The sequence below is a fragment of the Lygodium microphyllum genome, chromosome 30 (assembly GCF_053477565.2).
Source record: "Lygodium microphyllum isolate KBCC chromosome 30, Lygodium_microphyllum_v1.1.10, whole genome shotgun sequence".
Taxonomy (NCBI): domain Eukaryota; kingdom Viridiplantae; phylum Streptophyta; class Polypodiopsida; order Schizaeales; family Lygodiaceae; genus Lygodium; species Lygodium microphyllum.
Window position 1 is genome coordinate 97,950,869 of NC_141164.1, and position 21,645 is coordinate 97,972,513.

Genomic DNA, 21,645 nt, shown 5'->3' on the forward strand with positions numbered 1-21,645 from the left:
AGCTCTCGGTCAACTCAATGACATCCAAATAGCAACCAAGATTAGTGATCAAGTAAGCTGGGAATGCTCAAATACATCCAAATCCAAGCTCCAAATGTCGGTATGGCATACACGAACCAAATAGCATATGTCACGAACCAAAGCATGTAATGCAAAAGCCTAACTGTCAAGCAGAGACATGAGGCATAGGCGGTCCACGAGCATGTCAAGTCGGTCCAAATGCCAGTGAAGACGGAGCTAATGAAAAGCTCAAAAGCATCCCATAATCTCATACATATGCTCCAAGTTGTCCCCAAATGTCAGAGACATCATGCCAAAGCTCAAAGCATACATCCGGTATCGGTAGGTAAGTGCCAAAGCATGTAAAGTACCTTCAGCCCACTGTTATTCCAGCATGTATTTACTGTTCTAAACAGTAGATTTCAGCCCCGAATTCAAGCCAAAATCATGGTCAAACCAAATGCATACATCCCCAATACATCCGGGTAGGAAGTAGACTGCATACGGTCATCAAATAGCTCCAATGGAATGAGGCATAAGCAACAAATGCCAGTGTCAGGGGTGCTGTCCTATTTCCAGCACTGTTATGCAGTGAATGACAGTTTCAAAACTGAGAATGATCAGCTCCCAACCTCAATGTCAAGCCAAAGCATCAAAATGACGTCCAAAAATGGCTCAAATGCCCTCCAAATAGGCCAATGATGAGTGCTCCATGAGCAACAAAGCATTCAGCTGTAAAACGTGGAGGTCAAAGTCTGAAAATGGGCACCATATTCAGCGTGTTGAGGCCTGGAGTGCTGCTGCCAATCACGTGGAGTTAGGATGGTTGGGGGGGGCTCAATGATGGCCCAAGGTAGGCACATACCTAGCCATGAAGGCCCAATGCAAAGGGGAGGGAAGATATGAGCTATGGAGCTCAAGAAAAGTGGCTGTCCTTTGTTCCTGCCCTGTTTCAAACTGAGAATACACTCAAATGCCTGCAAATGTTGAAGCAATACCTCAAGGGCAAGGCCCTGATGAAGCTCAAGAAGGCCGGGATGGAGCTCGGGAAGCCGGGGAGAGTCGGGAGCTCGAGAGGTCGGCTATGGCTGCCGGGATGGAGACCCAATGCGTGAAGTGAGTCGATGCGAAGGTCGGGAAGCACCGAGTCGAGCTCGAGCAAGAGAATGCCAAGCTCTGATACCAGTTGAAAGGTGAGAAGGATCGAAGCTTGCACGCGAGCTATGGCGGGAGAGCAAGAGCAAGAAAGAGAGAGACAAGAAATGGGAACTCCAACAGTCACAATGTGTGACCGGGCCTTCCTTTATTCAAACTGTCACTAAAAGAATAAAGAATAAAGTGACGTGACGGGCGCCCGCCACCTACAGTGTGCAGTGGCGGGTACTGTTAGTGTAGTAATACACGGGGCGGCACGGCGGAGGCGCCTTTACCCCCAACAATATATATGCATATCCATTTTTAGGGCATACTTAATCTTATAAATATTCTCTATTGATACCTCTTAACACACTTTGAGTTGTGCTCTCTTAAGCTTCTTCTTCTTTAAGCTATGTCCATGCATTCTTGCCATCTAAATCAAACACTCTTAACTATCACAATCATTCTAAGGTGTGCAAAGTCCTCTAGAATGTTGAAATTTAAATTTATTTAAATATATCTAATTATATACTAACTTTTATTTATAAAGTATTTAATTTATTTTTAATATTATATATAAAGGGTGATATTAAAAAATCATGATAATTCTAAAGTGCTAAATAACCTCTAACACAACAAGAAGACAATACTCAAAATCCAATTTCATATGAGTATGGAGTTGAGTTGAGTGTAAATTACTTGAGATTTGGCTTGATCTACTATCCCTTACCACGAAAGTAGAAATGATCTAATTAGGACACTCTCCAAGTCTTAGTCTTTTTTCTTTTCCCTGATTATACATCTGCTACCATACACACATAAGATTAATCATAATCAAGATATGGAAAGTGATATGAGTATGGAGTTCAGTTGAGTGTAAAGTACTTGGGATTCAACATGATCTACTATCCCTTACCACACAAGTAGAAATGATCTAGTTAGGACACTCTCCAAGTATAATCAAGGTCCTTATTATGTTAGGTATCATTTGCAAGATTGTAATTTTTGTTTAATTTTAACCACTTTGACCATGTGCTATTTCAAACACAAGTCATGTTAGTCTTTTTTCTTTTTCATGATTAGACATCCACTACCATGAAATCTATCAATAGGATTCTATGAAATATACTTTTAGAACTAATATGAGTGTTGAGCCAACTCCACTTTTTCTTCCTCTTAGTAGACATGTTAGGTGAATAGATTGAAACTACATCAAACTTCTCATTCCCTACCTTGATTTACACAACAAGGAAGCATCCACTATACATTATGCAAGAACTAGATTAACCATTTGTTTAACTAGTAACATTGTACCAACCTTCCTCTTTCTTGAGTTTTAGCAAAGTATCAATGTCCTCTAAACATATTGTCCACAAGATCATTTGAGCCAACCTTGACATTTTGGAGTGCAAAGGTTGTTGGGTTCCTTTGAATCATAATCCTTTTGCATACTTGTTTTCTCTCTTCAAAACAAATACGTCTAATGATCTAGAAGATTATGTGACCCTTGAAATAAATTGTCCATGTACGTGATTTGATTAACATTCAGATCAAGCTCTCCCAAAGGAACATACAAGCTCCTAAAAGACTTGCTTAATTTTGGTTATTTCTTAAATGACATTTTAGGTTTCGTCTTCTCTTTTTCTATCCTTTTTCCAAAAAATTATTTTGAGAATTATTTGGATTAGAGGCCATGAGAACATTGATACTTTTCCTTGATTCACATAGCACCACAAGCCACAATATCAACATTGACCTCTAACAAGACATCAAGATACATTAGGTTTTGTGGAGTAAACATAATGAGTGTAGAACCTTTATGGGGGGGATCCCAAAAAGATATAAGTGTACCATGTACGATTTCATTTTATATTATATATTTTGTAAAAAATTACAATATTATGTTTACAATAGGTTTCTTTCATCACAACTTGAAGAAAATCCACATGTTTCTTAAGAAAAAGGGATCATTTTGTTTGCCTTTAGTATGTAAGGTAATGTGGTTTTTAAATACTATTTAAATGCATATGGTATGGATGGTTCCTTATAGGTGCACCCCTAAGGCATGAACACAACTAACACAATGAACTCAAATAATAATGAAAAGGGAAAAATGAATGATGAAACCAAGAGATAATTAAATTATTGAGTGTGCAATGGTGCTAGCAAATTGATACATTGGTGCTTGGTTGATAGGGTGAGATGGTAATGGAGGGAGGTGGTGAGAGGTAGATAGTAGTGGAGGGAGGTTAGCAGGAGAGGAGATGATGGAGGGAGGTGGTGGGAGGTTGGAATGGTCAGAATGGGGATGGAAAGAAGAGGATGGGGCAATGGTTGGAGATAATGGTTGTGCATAAGGGGTCGAGGGTTAGGGAAGGATAAACTAGACTAATTGAGACAAGAAAAGAGAGAGTTTTGGGGGGGGGGGGAGGAGGGTTTGAAGGTTTGGGAAAGGGGAAATTGGGGGAGCTAGTGGGAAAAGAGGGAGACATGGAGGTTACAAATGTGTATAGGGGATAGACAATGGGATATGTGGAAGTAAAGAGGTATAGCTAGGTGAATGAAGAAGGATGTAAATTGAGATAATAAGGAAAGAGAGAGCCTTGGGGGGGAGAGTAAGTTAGAGAAAGGGAATAAGTTTAAATACATAGGTATTTGAGGTATTGAGGGAGATAGGGGGAAAATAAGAGGTTAATTGGAGAGAGTAAGCTAGAGACAACAGTGAAAAAGGGGATCAAGTGGATGCACATAAGTAGTTGGGGCATTGGGGGAGCTAGAGGAAACAAACAAGGGGTTAGCTAGAGATTGGAAGGTGAGGGGTTGAAAGGAATGCATAATTATAGTATGATCTAATGGAGAGAGGTTTATCTTATATCACGGGGGACTTTTAAGTAGAGATGATTGCGATGTTACTATTATTAGAGGTGTTTTTGAGGGGAGTATATGTTAAGCCACAAAACAAAGGGGTTCAAGGAAAGAAAAAAGATAGGGGATAGAATCATGAGTACCAAAAGAAACCTATAAGTTACTTGGTAAATCACTCTATATAGTAGGCAAGTAGAAGCCTTAAGGAAGAAGCCCCGTACAAAAACCCTAAGGACGAATTATTGTTCTAAGCTTCCCGCAACTTGATTCTACTATAAATTTTACATATTGACCTAGAATATGATCTCAAGATACTCAAATAAATAAGAACAAACCTAATCTACAAGTCAACATGGGCACAATTGCCAAAATCATCTCAGAATAGTAGAAAAGACCACTTTTTGTAAAACACATTGCTTTTTTGTATCTTTGGGTTTAGATGCTGTGTAGAACCCAAAATAACTCATTGCATGCATTCTTATCCACACCAAAAAATATAATTAAATTAATAGAATATTTACACCAATTTTGGAGACCAATTTTGAACTTGGAAAATGTGTTAAGATCATGAGTAAATATCCCATTGGTATATACCTAGAATATTTATATGTATGTTTTTTTTTTCATTTTTCCTTCATTGAGCATGTAACCACATGACATCTACTTGGCTGCAAAATTGCACATCTTCTAGGTGGTCCACAACTACCCATCCTCATCCCCTCCAAGCTTCCCAATTAGCTCCATCCACATCTGGAACTTTGGCTTTATCTACCATATCATCCACTTCCTCTTCTTTATCGTCCTTGTTATCATGCTTTTCTTCACTCCATTATATACATATCTTGATCCCTTCTCTTGAACATTCTAATTCTCTTACTCACAATGGGTTTCCACAAGGTAGTCCTATCAAGTTCTATCAGTGAATAAGTAGCATTATCGTGGACATGTTTCACTACACAAGGCACAAACCATCTCTTGGTTAGTTTGTGAATAGTGCTACGCTGATTTTCCAAGCTACTATCATAGACCAAGACCTAATCACCCTCTTAAATTTCTCTATGCCTCAATTTGTGTTTGCTATCAAACCTTTCCTTATTCCATAGCCTTGTCTCCTTAAACTTTTGCACTGCTCTCTGCATATCATTAGCTCTTCCCTCAAGCTATTCTATGTGAAGAGCCAAGAACTATTCTCTAGACATTTCATCTTGCTAAGGCAAAACACTCCAAGTAAGTGTGCCAAGGAAAAGCACTCAAAGTAAGTGCACAAGCTTCTGTGGGCATCATTGGCTTTTGACCATACATCAACTCTACATGCATAAATCTTGTGGTCACACTGTGTGTAGTATTGTCCACCCACAAAGCAAAAGGTAAAGATTGTGGCTACTCCTTGATCTTTTAACCATAAGCTTTGGCTAAGGCCTTTGCTATGGGTGGATGACCCCTTTTTATCTTCCCATTACCCCCCAAATTATATGCAGAAGTTAAGGCCACCCAAGCCTAAAGAAAAATTTCCTAGCCTCATTGGCATTTAGCTCACCTCAATTTGCTATGATCTTCCCAACACATCGAAGTTCTCAATAGCTGAAACATGACATAAGTGATCTACATGTGTGGTTGAAATCTTAGCCTCATCATCATAATCATGAAGCGATTCCTCACCATCAAATTTTTCTCTTGAAAGCATATCTACAACTAGACTGCCTTTTCTTGCAATGCGCTTAAATATAGGGTTCATTGACTTGATGTATGCAATCCACATAAGCATCATAATGTCAAGTATGGAGCAATTGGTAGTCATCCCCAATAAAGGTAGACAATCAATCTCAACCATAATAAAAGCACCAACACAATACTCTTTGTCGCACTTGAGAACAACTCCCCAAAGATCTCTCTTAATTTGTGGGTACCTCTTGTGTTTCTCATTCAAGAAGTATTCCCCAAATTTCACAGCATACCTATTCCCTTCCTTGTCATCTTGGCCAATGTCCCAACCAATCCCAATGGGACTAGTGTCCACTATAATCACTATAGGCCTCTTGCATGTACAATCTACCTTTATGAGGTTTGGAGATACCCTCAACAACTTCTCCAATTTTTGCATTGCCTCGATATGCCTCATGTCCCAAAAAAATAGCTGCACTTTTCTCAAGAGCTGATATAAATTATCTACAATATGCACAAAATGTGGAATCTAGATCATATAGAAAACACAAGCTCCAAGGAATCTCTGAACCTTAGATATAGAACTACAATTTCAACCATCTTCTTGATGGCATCAAACTTTGCAAGAGAAGGCTTTCTACCATGTTGATCTGTCATCCATTACTTTCATGCTACAATGATGTAGGGCTGTCCCAAAATCACAAGATATGAACATGAAAGAAAAGCATTGCTACAAGAGGGCAATATGTTTTCTCCTCTTGTACCACCACCATCCCACTAGGAAGAGGTACCTAGTGAAAATACTAATTTATAGAAGATAAAGGAAAATCATATAGTGTATCCCTATTTTTTGGATCATTCACACAAATTGCCATGAACTAGACAATCCTCATTCCATCCTTGCTTTAGACCCATGCATAAGTAGATTCGTCATCCATTACTTTAGTCTCCATCATGCTACAATGATGTAGGACTATCCCAATCACAATGTACTTTATGAGAGTGAAAAGAGGTTGGAAAAGCATCATCCCTTTTCCACTTTTCTTTCACAATCACTTCAGTATTATGAATCTTTACTAGATAAGCATAGATTGAGTAGTTGTTGATTGGAGAATCCCAAATTTTTTGTGATCTAATAGTCTAAATGACTACGGACCGAGGTATTTCACCCTTCTCTGTAGTCTATAAGGCAAAGGTCCAAAGCTCTGTCTTTTTTTCCTGTGGCTTCTTCTCAATCTGTAGACCATAGGATGTAGCATCTATGGTGGTATAGGTAGTCTGTATAGCCATATCCTCAAGGATCTTGTTCATGCCTCATTTTCCAAAGTTTGTGGCTATAAGTCATCTCATTTTAGTAGAGAAAATCCTCTCATCCTACCAAAAAAACAAATTCTATCTATAAGCCTCTTTAAAGGCCTTGCAATCCCTATGGTCATGTTCGACATTATTGCACCATATGCATCTATGCGTAAAGGCTTATTGTTCTAAACTCTTGGGTGTTGTAGATGGACCTACAATCTTGACTTGTTCTTCCACCCTTGATATTTTTGGGTTTAGCTCCCTTATACTTTTGATTAACTCATCCATGCCCTCATCCTTGGGAGGAAAAGCCAAAGAAATAAGTGGTTTAACCATAGAAACAAGTAAAGGCATAGGAGTAGCTGTTGGAGAAATATAGGAGAAGACACAAGCGAAGGTATAGAAGAAGAGACTAAAGTAGCAAAACCAATTTGTATTCTAATGTGCCACATCTATCTCTTATTCAATAATGCCCTTGGTATCTTGCCAATTTGTCTTTAGGTCCATCACCTTGGTTCCATCTTCAAATAACTTTGCTAATTCTATGTGTAGGGAGGGTCATTTGCTTGTAGAAATAGCTCAACCTTCTCAGCTTTAAAGTTGTTTACTTTGCAACATCTAGTTGACTAAATTTAAGCTCGAACTCTCGTAAAAGCTCAAATACATCTAGGCTTATGAACCCACTCTCAAAAAGACTAACAAGTGTCCACCCCTATGTCTTCAAGGAAGTACTCTTCCTTCAAAGCTTTCTTGAATTTTAACCATCCAAAATCTTGTACATAAATCTCATTGATGCATGCCTCAATATAGAAGTCACAAGTCGTATAAAGTACTGACTCCTCATGCAAGTAGGGACTTTGAAAAAGTCCACCTTTGTTTCATATAGATTTAAATAAATGGAAATATTTTGGCCATTAGATAGCTTCATCTGGTTCTCTACATCCTCCATTGCTTTGGTCACTTTGACTTCAAGATGTAATTGAATTTGTTACTGTAGTTGTTGCTGATGTTGTAATCACTGTTGTTATAGTTATTATTGATGTTGTTGTTGCTATTATTGTATGTATATATTGAAATATTGTATCATATGTTTTACATCATTAGAAGCATCTCCCAATCTTTAGGTCTAATAGATCCTAAATGTAAAAAATGGAGATGAATCTCCCATCTTGTGGTAGCTTGGACGTGGCTTTTCACGTCGAGTTCACCAAATGTTGAAGGGAGTATGTGTCAAGCCACAAACCATAGGAGTTTAGGGAAATAAACAAGACATGAGATAGAGTCAAGAGTATGAAAAGAAACATATAACTTACTTGGGTAAATCGCTCTATACAACAGTTAAGTAATAGCCTGAAGGAAGAAACCATGTATCAAAACCCTGATAGTAGTTATATCCTAAGCCCATCCTAAGCTTCCTTGAAACTCGATTGTGCTATAAATTTTATATGCAAACCCAAAATATGATTGACAGGGTACTCAGATCAACTAGAATAGAGCTGATCTACAAGCCTACATGGGCAGAATTACCAAAATCATCCCAAAATACTCAAAAAAGCCACTTTTCCTAAGACACATTGCTTTTTTGTATTTTTGGATCTAGATGCCATGTAGCACTCAAGATAACTCCTTGTATGTGTTTTTATCCACAAAAAGTATCATTAAATAAATAGAACTCAATAATAGATATTTAGACTATTTTGGAGACTAGTTTTGAATCTACAAAATCTGTCAGGATCATGAGTGCATATCCCATAGATATAAAAATAGGAATGGGGAGGTTAAGTGCATAAACAAAAAGGCATTGTGATGGGGTGGATAGAGGAACATGGAGTGGAGTGTTAGATATGTTCAATGCTTCACACTCTTAAGGTGCCACAAATGATACATAGTGCTCTAAGTTGTAAGGCCCCCGATTATGAGGAGAAGCCATGTGTGAGCATAGACATTGGTTGGGTCCTAACTTGTATGTCAGATGAGGTCTATGTGACTGGATGGAAAGAAAGATAACCTTTGCGGATCTAGCCTCTGGGTTAGATGGAGTAGTTATGCTGGTTGATAAAGGGAAGGGAATATACCTTGGAATATTCTCTAGCCAACTAGGGAAGGTTCATAATATGGTCAAATAGGTCAACTAGACTATCTTCCCATACTATAAAAGGAAGACCCCTTGAAAGCCATCATCAATCTATCGTTTACCTAGTCAGATTTCTTCCAACTACCCTTAAGCTCTTCCCCTATCATTTGCCTATATCGCCATCTAACCTTCACAGTGGAAGTGTACATATGGATAGAGACATCTTTGTATCAATACATTTGAAATTAAAGAAGTTTCTATTCTTCTAATATTTGCTATGTGTTCTCTACTCCTTGCTTAGATTCTATCCACTGTGCAATGTAATTTCTACATGGAGGCATAAGTAGTAGGGCATTGGTGAGGGGACATTGGATAGATAAATTGGTTGGTTTTGTAATATACGTATGGGTATGGAGTCATGGGGAAAAAGGGTGTTGAGAAGGTTAACATAAAGGGAGGAATTCACATTTGTGTTTCTATGTAGACTCCACATTGGTTCGTATTCACTTTTGCATGAGGGGTGTTTTTTTCATTTGATTTTTGTGCATGTATCCATATGCCTCTTTGATCCTTTTCTCTCTTGCTTTGCAAAACCACACACAAATTTCTATTGCAGACAAGTTTTTTCAATGCTCATGTTGCATACTAACCATTGAGAGTAATGCCAAAATCCATGCCATCATTTTGTTAAAGGATGCCATGTCAAAATGCTAATCAAAATGCTAATGATGTGGTCCTAAAATTGCCCTTGAGGGGCCATGTGAGTATCAAAAAACAGGCTACCATGATAATAGTCATTGTCAAGGTTGTTGTGCATTTTCAATTCATTCATGGAGTTTAAAAGGTCAAATTCTACACTCAAAAAAGGATATGTATTTTCTAATGAGCTAAAGTATGGATCTAGAAACATTTTGAGAGAGAGAGAGAGAGAGAGAGAGAGAGAGAGAGAGAGAGAGAGAGAGAGGACAAATGGAGAGGGTCTATCCTCCTCTACAGATGTTTACTTTCCTCTAACCCCACCTTCCCCTTACCACTTCCACCTTCATCTACTATTCTTATCTATCTTGCACACCCACTCCCTCCCTCAACCATATGGCCATTGCCACTTACTAGCCCCTCTATACCTCCATTGTCCCCTTGTTATGCTCACTTATCCATCTATACCATTGTCCACCTTTCTCACTACACTTGCATGCTCCATCCTCTCATACCCTTCTCTATTCCCTCTAACCCTACACACCCTAACCTATATTCCTCCATCCCTAAGCACCTAGTCAACACCATCTAGCCTTGCCTTCTACTAGCCATTCTCTATACTCTTGACACAATCTAGCCACCATTTTTTGCACTTATTGCCATCATCACCATCCTCCAGCTCTCTCTAGTAAGTGTTGATTTACTTGCCATTTTCCAAATCAACTCACCAAAGAATTACACTTAGTAGTTAGATAACAAGGAGATAAAGGTGAAAATATACCATTGAAGGTGAAAATGCAAGAAAGTGGACAAAAAGATGCATTGCAAGTGAGTGATATTTATACAGGCTTTTTAAAGTCACTTGACTTAATGAATAGCCTTGAGCGAGGATAATATCTCGGAGGCATGACAACCATGTGACATTGCGATACCACACGATTAGCTTTACCAAAATTAACTACCACTAGTCTAGGGGTCTAGTGGTAGCTTGTGGGGATTGATTGCTCCTCCTACGAGTTGACATTTGAGATGAGCATGGCACTCCCTTTGCAGGAACCCATTGCCAAAAGAAAAGTTAAAAAGCTTGATCACATGCACTAAGCATGATTTTGATTTCTCCTCCCCACCCTCATACCATAAAAGTATAATCCATTATATCGTAAAGCACAAGGTTGATCCACCCTTCCCTTATATCATATAAGTATATTCCCTTGTTTTAGAAAGGATACTCCTTACCCAACATTTTCTTACCCAAGTAAAATATCATGCCCATCAAGGGAAACCATAATCACACATTGATTTCAATCAAGAATTTAGCCCCACAATGCTTTTGAATCCCTTCTCAATTTTGTTTGCAAACTAATTCACAACTCTAATAAAAGTCATCCAAAAAAGAAAGAGGCACCTTTTGGGATTCCTTGCTTGAACATAACAAGGACCTAAGCTTGTATCCTTATTCTCCAAATCTGACAAAAAAGGGAAGCAAACTTCAAATAAGCATATAGTGACAAATAATTTATTCTATCTAATCAATCGATAAATATGATTCTTTTGTGGTTTTTTAGGAGTAAATGTGTGGCACCATGACATCCACCCCCTCTAAACTTGCTCATCCCCTAGATGGGTCACATCTACCCATCCTCATCTCCTTTGAGCTCTACAAACAACTCAAACTCATCATCAGCATCCAGAGTATGAACATCCTCCTCTACATCATCCATTGCCTCTTCTTCAATCCCTCTAGCCATATATATGATCATCATCTCCTAAGTTTTCCACTTCATATGTCTTCATCTCTCCTCTTGAAGATTTTAGTACTCTTGCTTGTACTATGTATCCTCAATTTTGTCCCATCAAGCTTAGTCAACTCATAAGTAGCATTGTCATATTCATGTTTCACCATGTAAGGCCAAACCACCTTTTCACCATCTTGCAAATAGCACTATGCTGATTTTCTAGGGTGCTATTGTAAAGCAATACCCAATCTCCCTCTTCCACTACTCCATGCCATAGCCTATACCTACTATCAGACCTGTCCTTGTTTTTCATCCTAGCTTCCTAAAGTTTTTGCATTGCTTGCTATACATCCTCTGTCCTTCACTCAAGCTACTGAATGTAAAGAGCTAAGAGCTCCTCCCTAGACATATTCTCTTGCCAATGTCAAACACTCTAAGTACATAGGACTTTATTGGCATAACTAGCTTTTACCCATATATCAACTCTACATGCATGTATCCAATGGTAACACTATGTAGTTAGGTCCCCACCCAAAGAGCATAGGGAAACATCCTTAGCAATCCTTGAACTTTCCACCACAAGCTTTGGCTAAAACCTTTACTATAGGTGGATGACCTCTCTTAGTCTTCCCATTTCCTTGCCAATTAGTCAAAGCCAATTTAATGCCATGTCTAGAGAAAAATTACCTAGCCTCATCTACATCCAACTCTCCTTGATTTGTAGTAATCTTTCCACATCCATACATGTAGAAGATCTCTTCAAGTAGAAACTTGCATATAACACTAGTAGCCTTTGTCCTTAATGCTCTTCCCTCACCTAGATTGGTAAGATCTTCCCTTGCGCAAGAACTATATACCTCATCTTCCCAAACCCAATTAGTAGAGTAATCAAATCACTTGTGAAGCATACAAAGGGGATACGTCAGATGAAGCTCATCCCTATTCTATACTAAAGATTACAGCTGGCATTGACTGTATGTCTTTACAAAGTGAGATACATCTCTATACATACATTTCCACCAATATTGTTCCTTGATTTCCTCATATGTAGCCCACGCACCTCTATGTCTAACCCATAAACTCTCATGAAACTCACTCATAATCTATAGTTGATAGTCTTATCATACACTACTTGGAAGGGCACCCCACCTCTCTTTTAGGATGCTTCCATAGCAACCCATCCCTCAAGAAATAACCATAGGCCTTATGCCTTATCTTCCTATACTCCACATTTGACCACTTAGCCCTCTTAGTCCAAATATCATCCAATCTGCAACTAATCTCTTATATAGAGCTCCTCTAAAAATGCCTTTAAAAAAGAGATAGGACACATGTGATCAATCATAGCCAGAATCTCAACCTCTCCATTCTCTACAAGAAGTCAATCATCATCCTTAAGCTTGGCTCTAGAAAGCATATCAACCACTTGATTTTTCCTCCCTGCAATATGCTTGAATTCTAGATTCATAGACTTTATATATGCAATCCATTGAAGCATCGCAATATCAGGGGTAGATTAACTAGCGATCATCCCCAATAGAGGCAAAAAATCAGTTTCCACCATAACTGAAACACCAATAAATTATTCATTGTCGCATTTAAGAGAAGGTATAATACCCCAAAGCTCTCTTTTGATTTGTGGATACATATGTTGCCTCTCATTTAAAACCTTTTCTCCAAAGCAAATAGCACAAATGCGTCCCTCATCATCATCCTTACCAATAGCCCCCCAACCAATCCCAATAGGGCTAGTATCAAATGTGATCACAATTGGCCCCCCACAAGCATAATCTGCCTTCTTGAGAGTTGAAGTAAGCTGCAATAAGTGCTTGAGCTTCCTCATAGCTCTAGTGTGCCTCTCATTAAATGCTATTATGGCTTTCCATGTTCCCACCCATTAGTGTTCCTTGGTATCCCTCATCTATGGCCTTTGGATGGGCTTGCTAGAATTGAGAGAATGTAGTAAAAGAGCTACATGATAGTGGGGGCATCTTGCTATGTCACCCACTCTTGGATTTTAGGGCATGTCCAATGAATTCTATACATGTTTGAAGGAGACTAGATCCATATGCACTACTATAGGGCCTTTGCAAGTTGCTCTACAAAGTCAAAAGCTAGCTCTTCACAAGAATTATATTAGGAGTTGCCCTAAACTTTTGTTGGATTTTTAGCTCATATTAGGGGTTAGTTTAGTGAGTTAACAAGTTAGGAGTTAAGCCTAAGTTAGAGTACTTTTTGTTGTATAATGTTTGGTTTTGTTAGTTGTCTAGAGGAAGATAACACTATGTATTAAGGTTCATTAATGGGTTGTAGGTCCGGGCAACCACATGAGAAGAAAGTAAGTTATGGTGCTCAAATGCATTATAATTGCTTAAATGGAGAAGAAATAAAATACACCTAGTGGATGGGAATGGCTTTATAGACATAACCATAAGTTGCAAATTATATAAAGCTAAATGACTATCTCTTGTAGTAGTACACGAATAGTTCCAAAATGCTTAGATTTGAAGTTACAATGTGTAGCCATGGGAAAAGTTAGCATGTAAATATGTTTTAAACATTGTGCTTGCATAATTAGTACATTTGATAGATAGATCAAAAAATATAAAATGATCCTTTCTTTGAAAAAGATAACAATATAAGGGGTTAAATAATACACACTTTCAACCATACATGGGTGGTCTAATTAGACATTTGATAGCTCATGGGGTTAGCTTGAATCATATGTGGTAGAAAGTTAAGGCCTTTTATGCCTCAAATAGTAGTACATAGATGCCACTTGCAACATTGGACTATGCAACCTATCCTCAACTTATCAGTCAAGAAAGTTAGGGAGTTTAATCCCATTGAGACATAGGGGATGAGTAGCTCATTGCCAAATAGTTTTTGGCTAATTGCAAATTAATTCTTTTATATCAAGAATTTTCAAGGTATAGATGTATGCTAATTAATATGACAAAGCAGGGTTGCACTGATGGATAATATATTAAAATATTGAAAACATCAATCCAAAACAAAGTGAAAAATAATAAGATCCATTTGAAAACGATAAATATTTTGAATGATAACATTTGTGAAAACATAATACATCTAGAATTAGAAATGTTAATATGTTAAGGTCTTCTACTCTTTGCCTTCTTTTTGTGCTTGCCTTATTTTTTTCTATGTTCATCGAATAATTATTTCTCATACTTATGATCTAGATTTTCATACATGATTTCTTCCTCTTGTTTAATTCAACAACGCCTAAAAAGATACATGCTTCATAAAACGTGCTCTCTTTAGGATTAGGAAGTCTTCTATAGAGACTAGGCCAAAATATATCTTTCCATAAAAGAGTGATACAATGTGACTTAAAAAGTGTGTAAAGATGCCAAATGTTTCTTTTAAGCAAAGAATCTATGCACTCATACAATGTTGTTTTAAAAAACAGTTTTTAGTCATACCTTTATGTATGGCATTATAGTTTATATTATTGTGTCATCCATATAGGTGGGTTGAAGCTAGATAGAGTTATCTAACAAGTGTTCATGAGGGTTGAGATTAACATGACTATACCCCTAATCATTCAAATTTATGTTTCCTTTTCCTATATTGAATTTTCAAGTTACCCTCGACGAGAGAGAGAGAGAGAGAGAGAGAGAGAGAGAGAGAGAGAGAGAGAGAGAGAGAGAGAGAGAGAGAGAGAGAGAGAGAGAGAGAGAGAGAGAGAGTGTGTGTGTGTGTGTGTGTGTGTGTGTGTAATTGTGTATGAGTGAGTGAGTGAGTGAGTGTGTTTGTTAAAGGTTAAGTAGGATGAGAAGGTGTTGACTCATTTGCATTGAGCTAGTATAGAGGCTACAATAAATGAATGCGTTGGATATACATATTCCACAAGTAGAGAGTAGTCCATCCCCAATATTAATGTATGCATGTGGCTTCAATCTCAATATAAATAGGAGAATCATGTTTTTTAACTAAAAGTTTTTAATTATCTTGTAGCATATTAGGTTAGGTAAATGTCTTTATTATTCCACATGGATTATGGAGACATCATGGCAATGTGGAAAAAGTTGAAAGCACATGGTGAGAAACTAATATCTATACAAAACTACACCGTAGTCTAATTATTGTTCATAATAATGTGTATGTGTGAATGCATGTTTTTGTGCTATTGAAATTGTGGACTGCCAAGACTTACGTGCAAAATAATGTCAAAGTCTAATTGCTAGGACATTATTAGCTTATGAAGATATAAACGTGTCTATATGTGTGTGCTTGCATGAGTGCGCATGCCCACTCACATGAGTACACCCATCCACTTAGGATAAGAGGCACATTATGTGAGATGAAGAAAAACGTTTTGGGGGACTTTGAATTCTATTAAGAAAGGACCAAATTGGCCCTAAAGCTTTGAGAAATTGCCCAATGTATGTCCACATTTGCGATTCCAGTGTCAAACTAAGCATGGTTATATTTGGCCTTTAATCTTAAAAAAAGTAGTTTATGACTTGACCTCATGTAATTACTAAAACTTAGCTATGAGATGCTCTATTAAATCCACAAATTTTATTAAGAGATATAGGCTCAAGAAATTGCATGCAATGCTAAGGCCAAGGTATAAAAAAATATACAAATGTTTTTTTATTTTAGCTAGAAAGGAAGTGTCTAAGTGCTCATTACATGTAAGGGGGGCACTATGAACATGTTTGGACCTCAACTACAACTTACATTCATTTAGTAAATTATTTGTAAGCGCAAGTAATATGTTATCAGCACGACAACAAAACCTACCCCACCCCCATCAACTTAATTTTTGAATCGTGGGTTTGATTGGATTTGAAAAGGATGCATTAAAAAAGGCCCCACTTGGGAGACCTTTCAAAGGTAAAATTGAACCATTGTTCATGTAGAATTAAGCATTTATCGTACTAGCAAGAAAGTGGGAGAAGTTATGATGTTACTCATTTAATATAGGTGTATTGGGGAAAGGTGATAAGCGTTTCATGCCTTTGTTATGTGTGAGAGCAAACATGAAAGCTATTTCACTAAAATTAATAGTATAGACCAAGAAGGTCCTTTAAAGTGTTTGCAACTAATACTTTTGAGACTACTAACCACCTAAAAAGGAGTAGGCATATGATTTTACCAATTTAAAGGCTTGGAACCATTATTGTTGATCAAACATGAATATCGTGAGGTGACTAGAGCACACAAGTGTTCTTGAAGTGGGTAACTTTAAAGATGAAAATGAAATGTATTGCATTTGTTTGTTTGTATATGGTGAAAGACATCCCCTTTCCTTTGGTAAGGTTTCCAAAAAGCATGTATACAAATCTAAAATGAGTTGCTTACATCTTGAGGCTTGGGGAAGGTGAAGCAATTGACAACTAGCATGCATAGTATTAATGCATAGATGAGGCCAATTGTGTGCCTTGGGGAAGGTGAAGCAATTGACAACTAGCATGCATAGTATTAATGCATAGATGAGGCCAATTGTGTGCTTTATGTTGAAGGTGTTGAGAATGGGCCATCTTGTGAGTTTACCATGCTTGAAGTCTTAACATTCACCAAGTTATGAAGGAAAACAAGTATCCGTGCTTGTCAAATTGGGACGAGCAAAGATTCAAATGTCTACTTGGATGACCAAAGCCTTGGATGCATACATTTTAATCCATGCCCAAGCAAAAGCTCCGTACGAACAAATGATTGCTAGAGCAATGGTGACAAATTGTTCAAAGGCATGCTCTCAATTCTAGTTGGCCTACCTTCCCATATGGTCATGCAGTGTGGCTCTCATTGGCTTGTGGAACTCACTAACCTTGTTGTTTGGCTTGTGGAACTCACTAGCTTTGTTGTATTGACTAGAGGGATGACCTCTGGATTGGAGAGAACTACTTTTGGCTTTCATTTGGATTGTGGGACTCACAAGCTTAGTTGCATTGACTAGAGGGATGACTTGTGGATTGGAGAGACTACTTAAAACCCAAGGGATGGATAAGGACTTTTGAGTTGGGAAGGCAAGGTTATATGGCCAACACAGCCAAAAGGCGAAGACTGCATATATCATCATGTGTGAATCGACTCCCATACTTTAAGCTAGACACTACACTATGGTTGAACTATACATGATCACTTATACATAAAAGACAACATTTCATTCCTTGAAGTTGTCGATGCTTGATGCTCTCTCATTGATCTTCCATCACACCGTAATACAGCTATGGCCTGCCGGCCTTTCCTTCCCATGACTCCCCATACCTGAACTCGAACCTTAGGCCAATCTCCATACTTTAAAAGGAATCGCATATGCATAGAATCATAATGTCATAGAACAAGCAGATCGACCCAACAGCCCATTTTCTCAAAGGCTATCCAATTCATCCATTACCAAAATACTAATTACTTCGTTAAAAAAGGAGGAAATCGATCCTGAAATTTGGGTCACAGAGCAGATTTTCTTTGTGACTACCTTCCCCTACAGAGAAACTAACTGGTCACATCATCAACTGTCGCCACTACCACTAGAAGGCTGTCAGATTACAAGAACCCATGGAAACATGTATTTACTTGATCGCTAGCTCCTAAATCAGCCAATGCTGTTAATTGTGTGAAATGGGTCCAAATTTTTACCCTATCTTCTAGCAAAGCCTCATACAAAGGTGCAGCTAGGAGGAGGCAGAGATGATAAAGAGAGAACAAAATTCGATAGAAAGACTGGTAGAGTGCTGCCACAAAATATACACATTGCTCTTGAGTTCCTACACATTTAATCTATGGCTTGAATGATGGGAGTTGAAGGTCTTCTACAAGTTGTAGTCTTTTATGTTGAAATTTTGCTTGCTTCACTACTCCTGCATGAAAGGCTCTCCTTGAAGGTGGTGTTCTTGTTGGACGTTAATTGGGTTCGGTACACATGGCATTTCTGCATTCAGTTTGCAGATTAGGTGGCTTTCTCCATGAGCCTGCTGACCCTGATCAGCATGGTGTGAAATAGGGCTCTCTTCACTGGTTGGTTGGCCCTCTTCACATGGCTGTATTGGCTCCTCCTGGATTGGGTTCTGTTTATGGGATTGGCACTCTTTACCAAGCTCAATAGTTTTGTTACATGGCTGGGTTGTCTTCTCAGATGGTGGCTCACCAGTTATGTCTTTGCATAGAGGTAATTGATGGTGGGAAGGGGCATCCTCCAAATCTTTGCAGGCTATAGATGGGCCTTCATCACACGGCTCAACTGAATTCTTGGAGGAACAGTTTTCATCAGCTAGAGAAGACCCCTCATTTAGAACCTCTCCATGTTGTCCTTGCTGCTGCTGCTGCTGCTGTCTTTGCTGTTGTTGCCATTGTTGTTGTTCAACCTGTCCCACTTCCATCACCTCCTTCAACCGTCTCATCTCCAACACCCTCTTGTGGGAATTGGAGTGAACCTCACTCACAAAGCTCGGACTCCCTGCAGGCCTGTACTCTGGCAGCAGGCGGCCAGACTTGTACCGCACACCACAAGCATTGCACAGGGTTTTAGGCCCCATGGGGCCGGCTCGCCACTGTGGGGTTTTCTGCACCAGGCAATGGGAGCATCTCCTTGGGGGAGAGGTGTCAGGGTTCCTCCTCTCTTTCTTGGCCTTCTTTTCAAAGGGCCGTTTCTTGTGCAGAGAAGAGGAGGGGAAGCAGGAGGAGGAGGTGGAGGAGGAGGTGGTGGTGGTGGAGGAGGAGGAGGAGGAAAGCTCATTCTCTCCCACAAAGAAGCTCTCGTGAGTCCTCAGCCTGTTGTCAAGCAAGGTGGGCATGAGAGTGTCAAGGGACCACACCCTCCCCCCACTCCTCGCCCTCTTGCTTCTTGCCCTGCTCGGCACATGCAGCGGCTGCGGTGCATGGTAGAGTGTGCGCACAGGCAGCAGCACACCAGCCCTGCCTTCCAATTCCAACACAGAAACTGGACTGGTGCTATGGAACTTGTCAACTGGCATGACAATGTCAGGCCCTCCTCCTCCTCCCTTGTTGTTGGTAGGCCCTTTGTTGCCATTCCCGTCGACGCCATTGTTCTTGTCAGAGGCACATAAGCTCCCTGAACTCACCAACGAGGCAAGTTTTCTGTCTCCTGAGTAAGACGAGTCCTCATTGAAAGCAGAAAGCCACTCCAGTTGTGAAGCAAGCTCATCAGGCTGTGCCCACAAACCCCCCCAAACCACTTGTCTCAATAAGCATCAATTTACTGAGAGGAAAGCAAGAGATTTCAATTCACACACAATTGAACAACCCCAATTATCATCAGCTCCTACACAAGACGATCAAAAGTCATAACTGAGTAGGAAAGTTGTACAATTAGACTCGTAATTAATAGCTTCCTACAGACAGTGCTACAGAAAACCATATCAATGAGCAAGAATTGTATAAAGTCCTATAATTAGAATCACAATGAATAGCTTCTTCCAGACAGTACCACAGAAAACCATACAATTCAGTAAGGACTGTAATTCAGTTTAATGCTAGGCACCCCATTTGCATCATAAATTCTGAACAATTATAGAACGCTTTCTTAAATTTCTCCTTGTTACATGATGCATGCCTAATTCTGTGCACAGGTTTTAAAGAATTTGTGCGAGGTTTCTCAAATTCTACTAATTGCATGATAAATTTCTGCTTTATTGCATGTCAGGGAAAATGCTTGCCTAATTCTGTGCACATGATGTAAGAATTGTGCGAGGTTGCTGTGCATTTGAAGAGAACGAAGAAGCAGAGAAAGAATTGACGGCAAACAATTACTATCCCGAGAACAACAAAGGCTTACCGGCACACACAGACCATAAGAGGAAGGTTCTTGAGGGAAATTCTTCTTTTCGGAGGCATGACAAGACAAGCCAGCAGGAGGTTGAGCTTCTTGTGATGATTGTGCTGGAAACTCCTCTATTGTGGTCAACAATTTGGATGCTTCTCCTTCTCCATCATCATTATCTTCTCCTTCTTCTTCTTCTTCTTCCTCTCCTTGTAGTATGTCTTCATCATTTGGGAAGTCGAGCAAGTCTTCAAGTTCAAAATTGGCCTCCCCAGAGGCTCCCCAGACGTCAAGCTCTGGGACTTTGATGAAGGTGTGATGACTGGAAGGGAGGAGGGCAGCAGAAGAATCCATGTGAGAAAGGAATTGCTGGCAGAGAGAGAGAGAGAGAGAGCTGCAGTTCTCTTGCAGAATTGAAGAGAGAGTCAACTCAACATGAAAGAGAGATAATTGTACTCAAAAAGAGCAAAGGGCTCAAAAGGGTGGAGAGATAGAGAGAGAGAGAAGGCACAGTCGCGAGCACCATAAGGAAGAGCGAGGTTTGCAAGAAGGCGAGGATGGATGAGAGAGAGAGAGAGAGAGAGAGAGAGAGAGAGAGAGAGAGAGAGAGAGAGAATTTTCTTTGAGGCAAGAAGACCCAAGCACAAGGATATTGAGATGAATATGAGAGAGAGAGAGAGAGAGAGAGAGAGGGGGGTTTTGATTTTGAGTGCGTGTTGTTTTGTGCAGGCGAGGAGGGAGTTTCAAGGGGGGAGGGAAACGCCCAAGGAATGAATTGAAAGTGCAAAGCTTGTGAGAGAGAACAAACCAAACAAGACAAGAAGAAGCAGAAGAAGAACATACGACCGTATGAGAGAGAGAGAGAGAGAGAGAGCCTTCCTTTAGGTAGGAGTTGGTGTGAATTCGTCCTCTACCCCTTGGATTTTTACACCTATCCATCTAACACCCTTAGCATGGACGCAAAGCTGATACTACCACCATTATGGCATTCATTCACTCTTTCTCCCCCCCTTTCCTAACCCCCTTCTAAGTTCCTCCTCGCCTCACTCCCTCCATAAAGTAACACCCTATGTGTTTAAGCAAGCAAAGAAGCACAAGATAGAGACTCGGTCATTAATTTGTACACATTAACAAGTAGCCAATTCTTGGATATGCAAGAACTCCAAGGGTTCTTTTCGACCTATCCCACATAATCTTAATCCAAGGAAGAACAAACATTACAAACATTACGGTAGTGACCCAACAATAGCCATCAAAGAGATTGACAATTTCTTCATATTTCTTAAAGAACACAAACTAACCATTCACTCACTACTTATTGTCAAGCTCCAAGAAATGAACAAAGTTATGTAAAAATAGAAGAACCATCAAGGCAAAGGCTTGTCCCCTCCTTAGCATCACACTAATACCCGCCAATTCCAGGA

At 39.3% G+C, this 21,645-nt stretch overlaps 1 protein-coding gene across 1 annotated transcript; it reads right to left on the reverse strand.

Moving 5' to 3' along the window:
• Positions 1-17,807: 17,807 nt before the first annotated feature.
• LOC148010155 (uncharacterized) lies at positions 17,808-21,016 on the reverse strand. The gene is made up of 2 exons (XM_087672753.1): positions 20,237-21,016; positions 17,808-19,610 (listed from the first exon to the last, which is right to left on the reverse strand). The coding sequence occupies exons 1-2, from the start codon at positions 20,573-20,575 to the stop codon at positions 18,297-18,299; spliced, it is 1,653 nt and encodes a 550-aa protein (XP_087528879.1). The 5' UTR covers positions 20,576-21,016; the 3' UTR covers positions 17,808-18,296.
• Positions 21,017-21,645: the final 629 nt, after the last annotated feature.

Coding starts and splice junctions, on each gene's coding strand:
- LOC148010155 (XM_087672753.1), bottom strand. CDS start 20,575: ATGGATTCTTCTGCTGCCCTCCTCCCTTCCAGTCATCACACCTTCATC. Junction 19,611..20,236: donor CTTATGGTCTGTGTGTGCCG/GTAAGCCTTTGT, acceptor TTGTGGGCACAG/CCTGATGAGCTTGCTTCACA.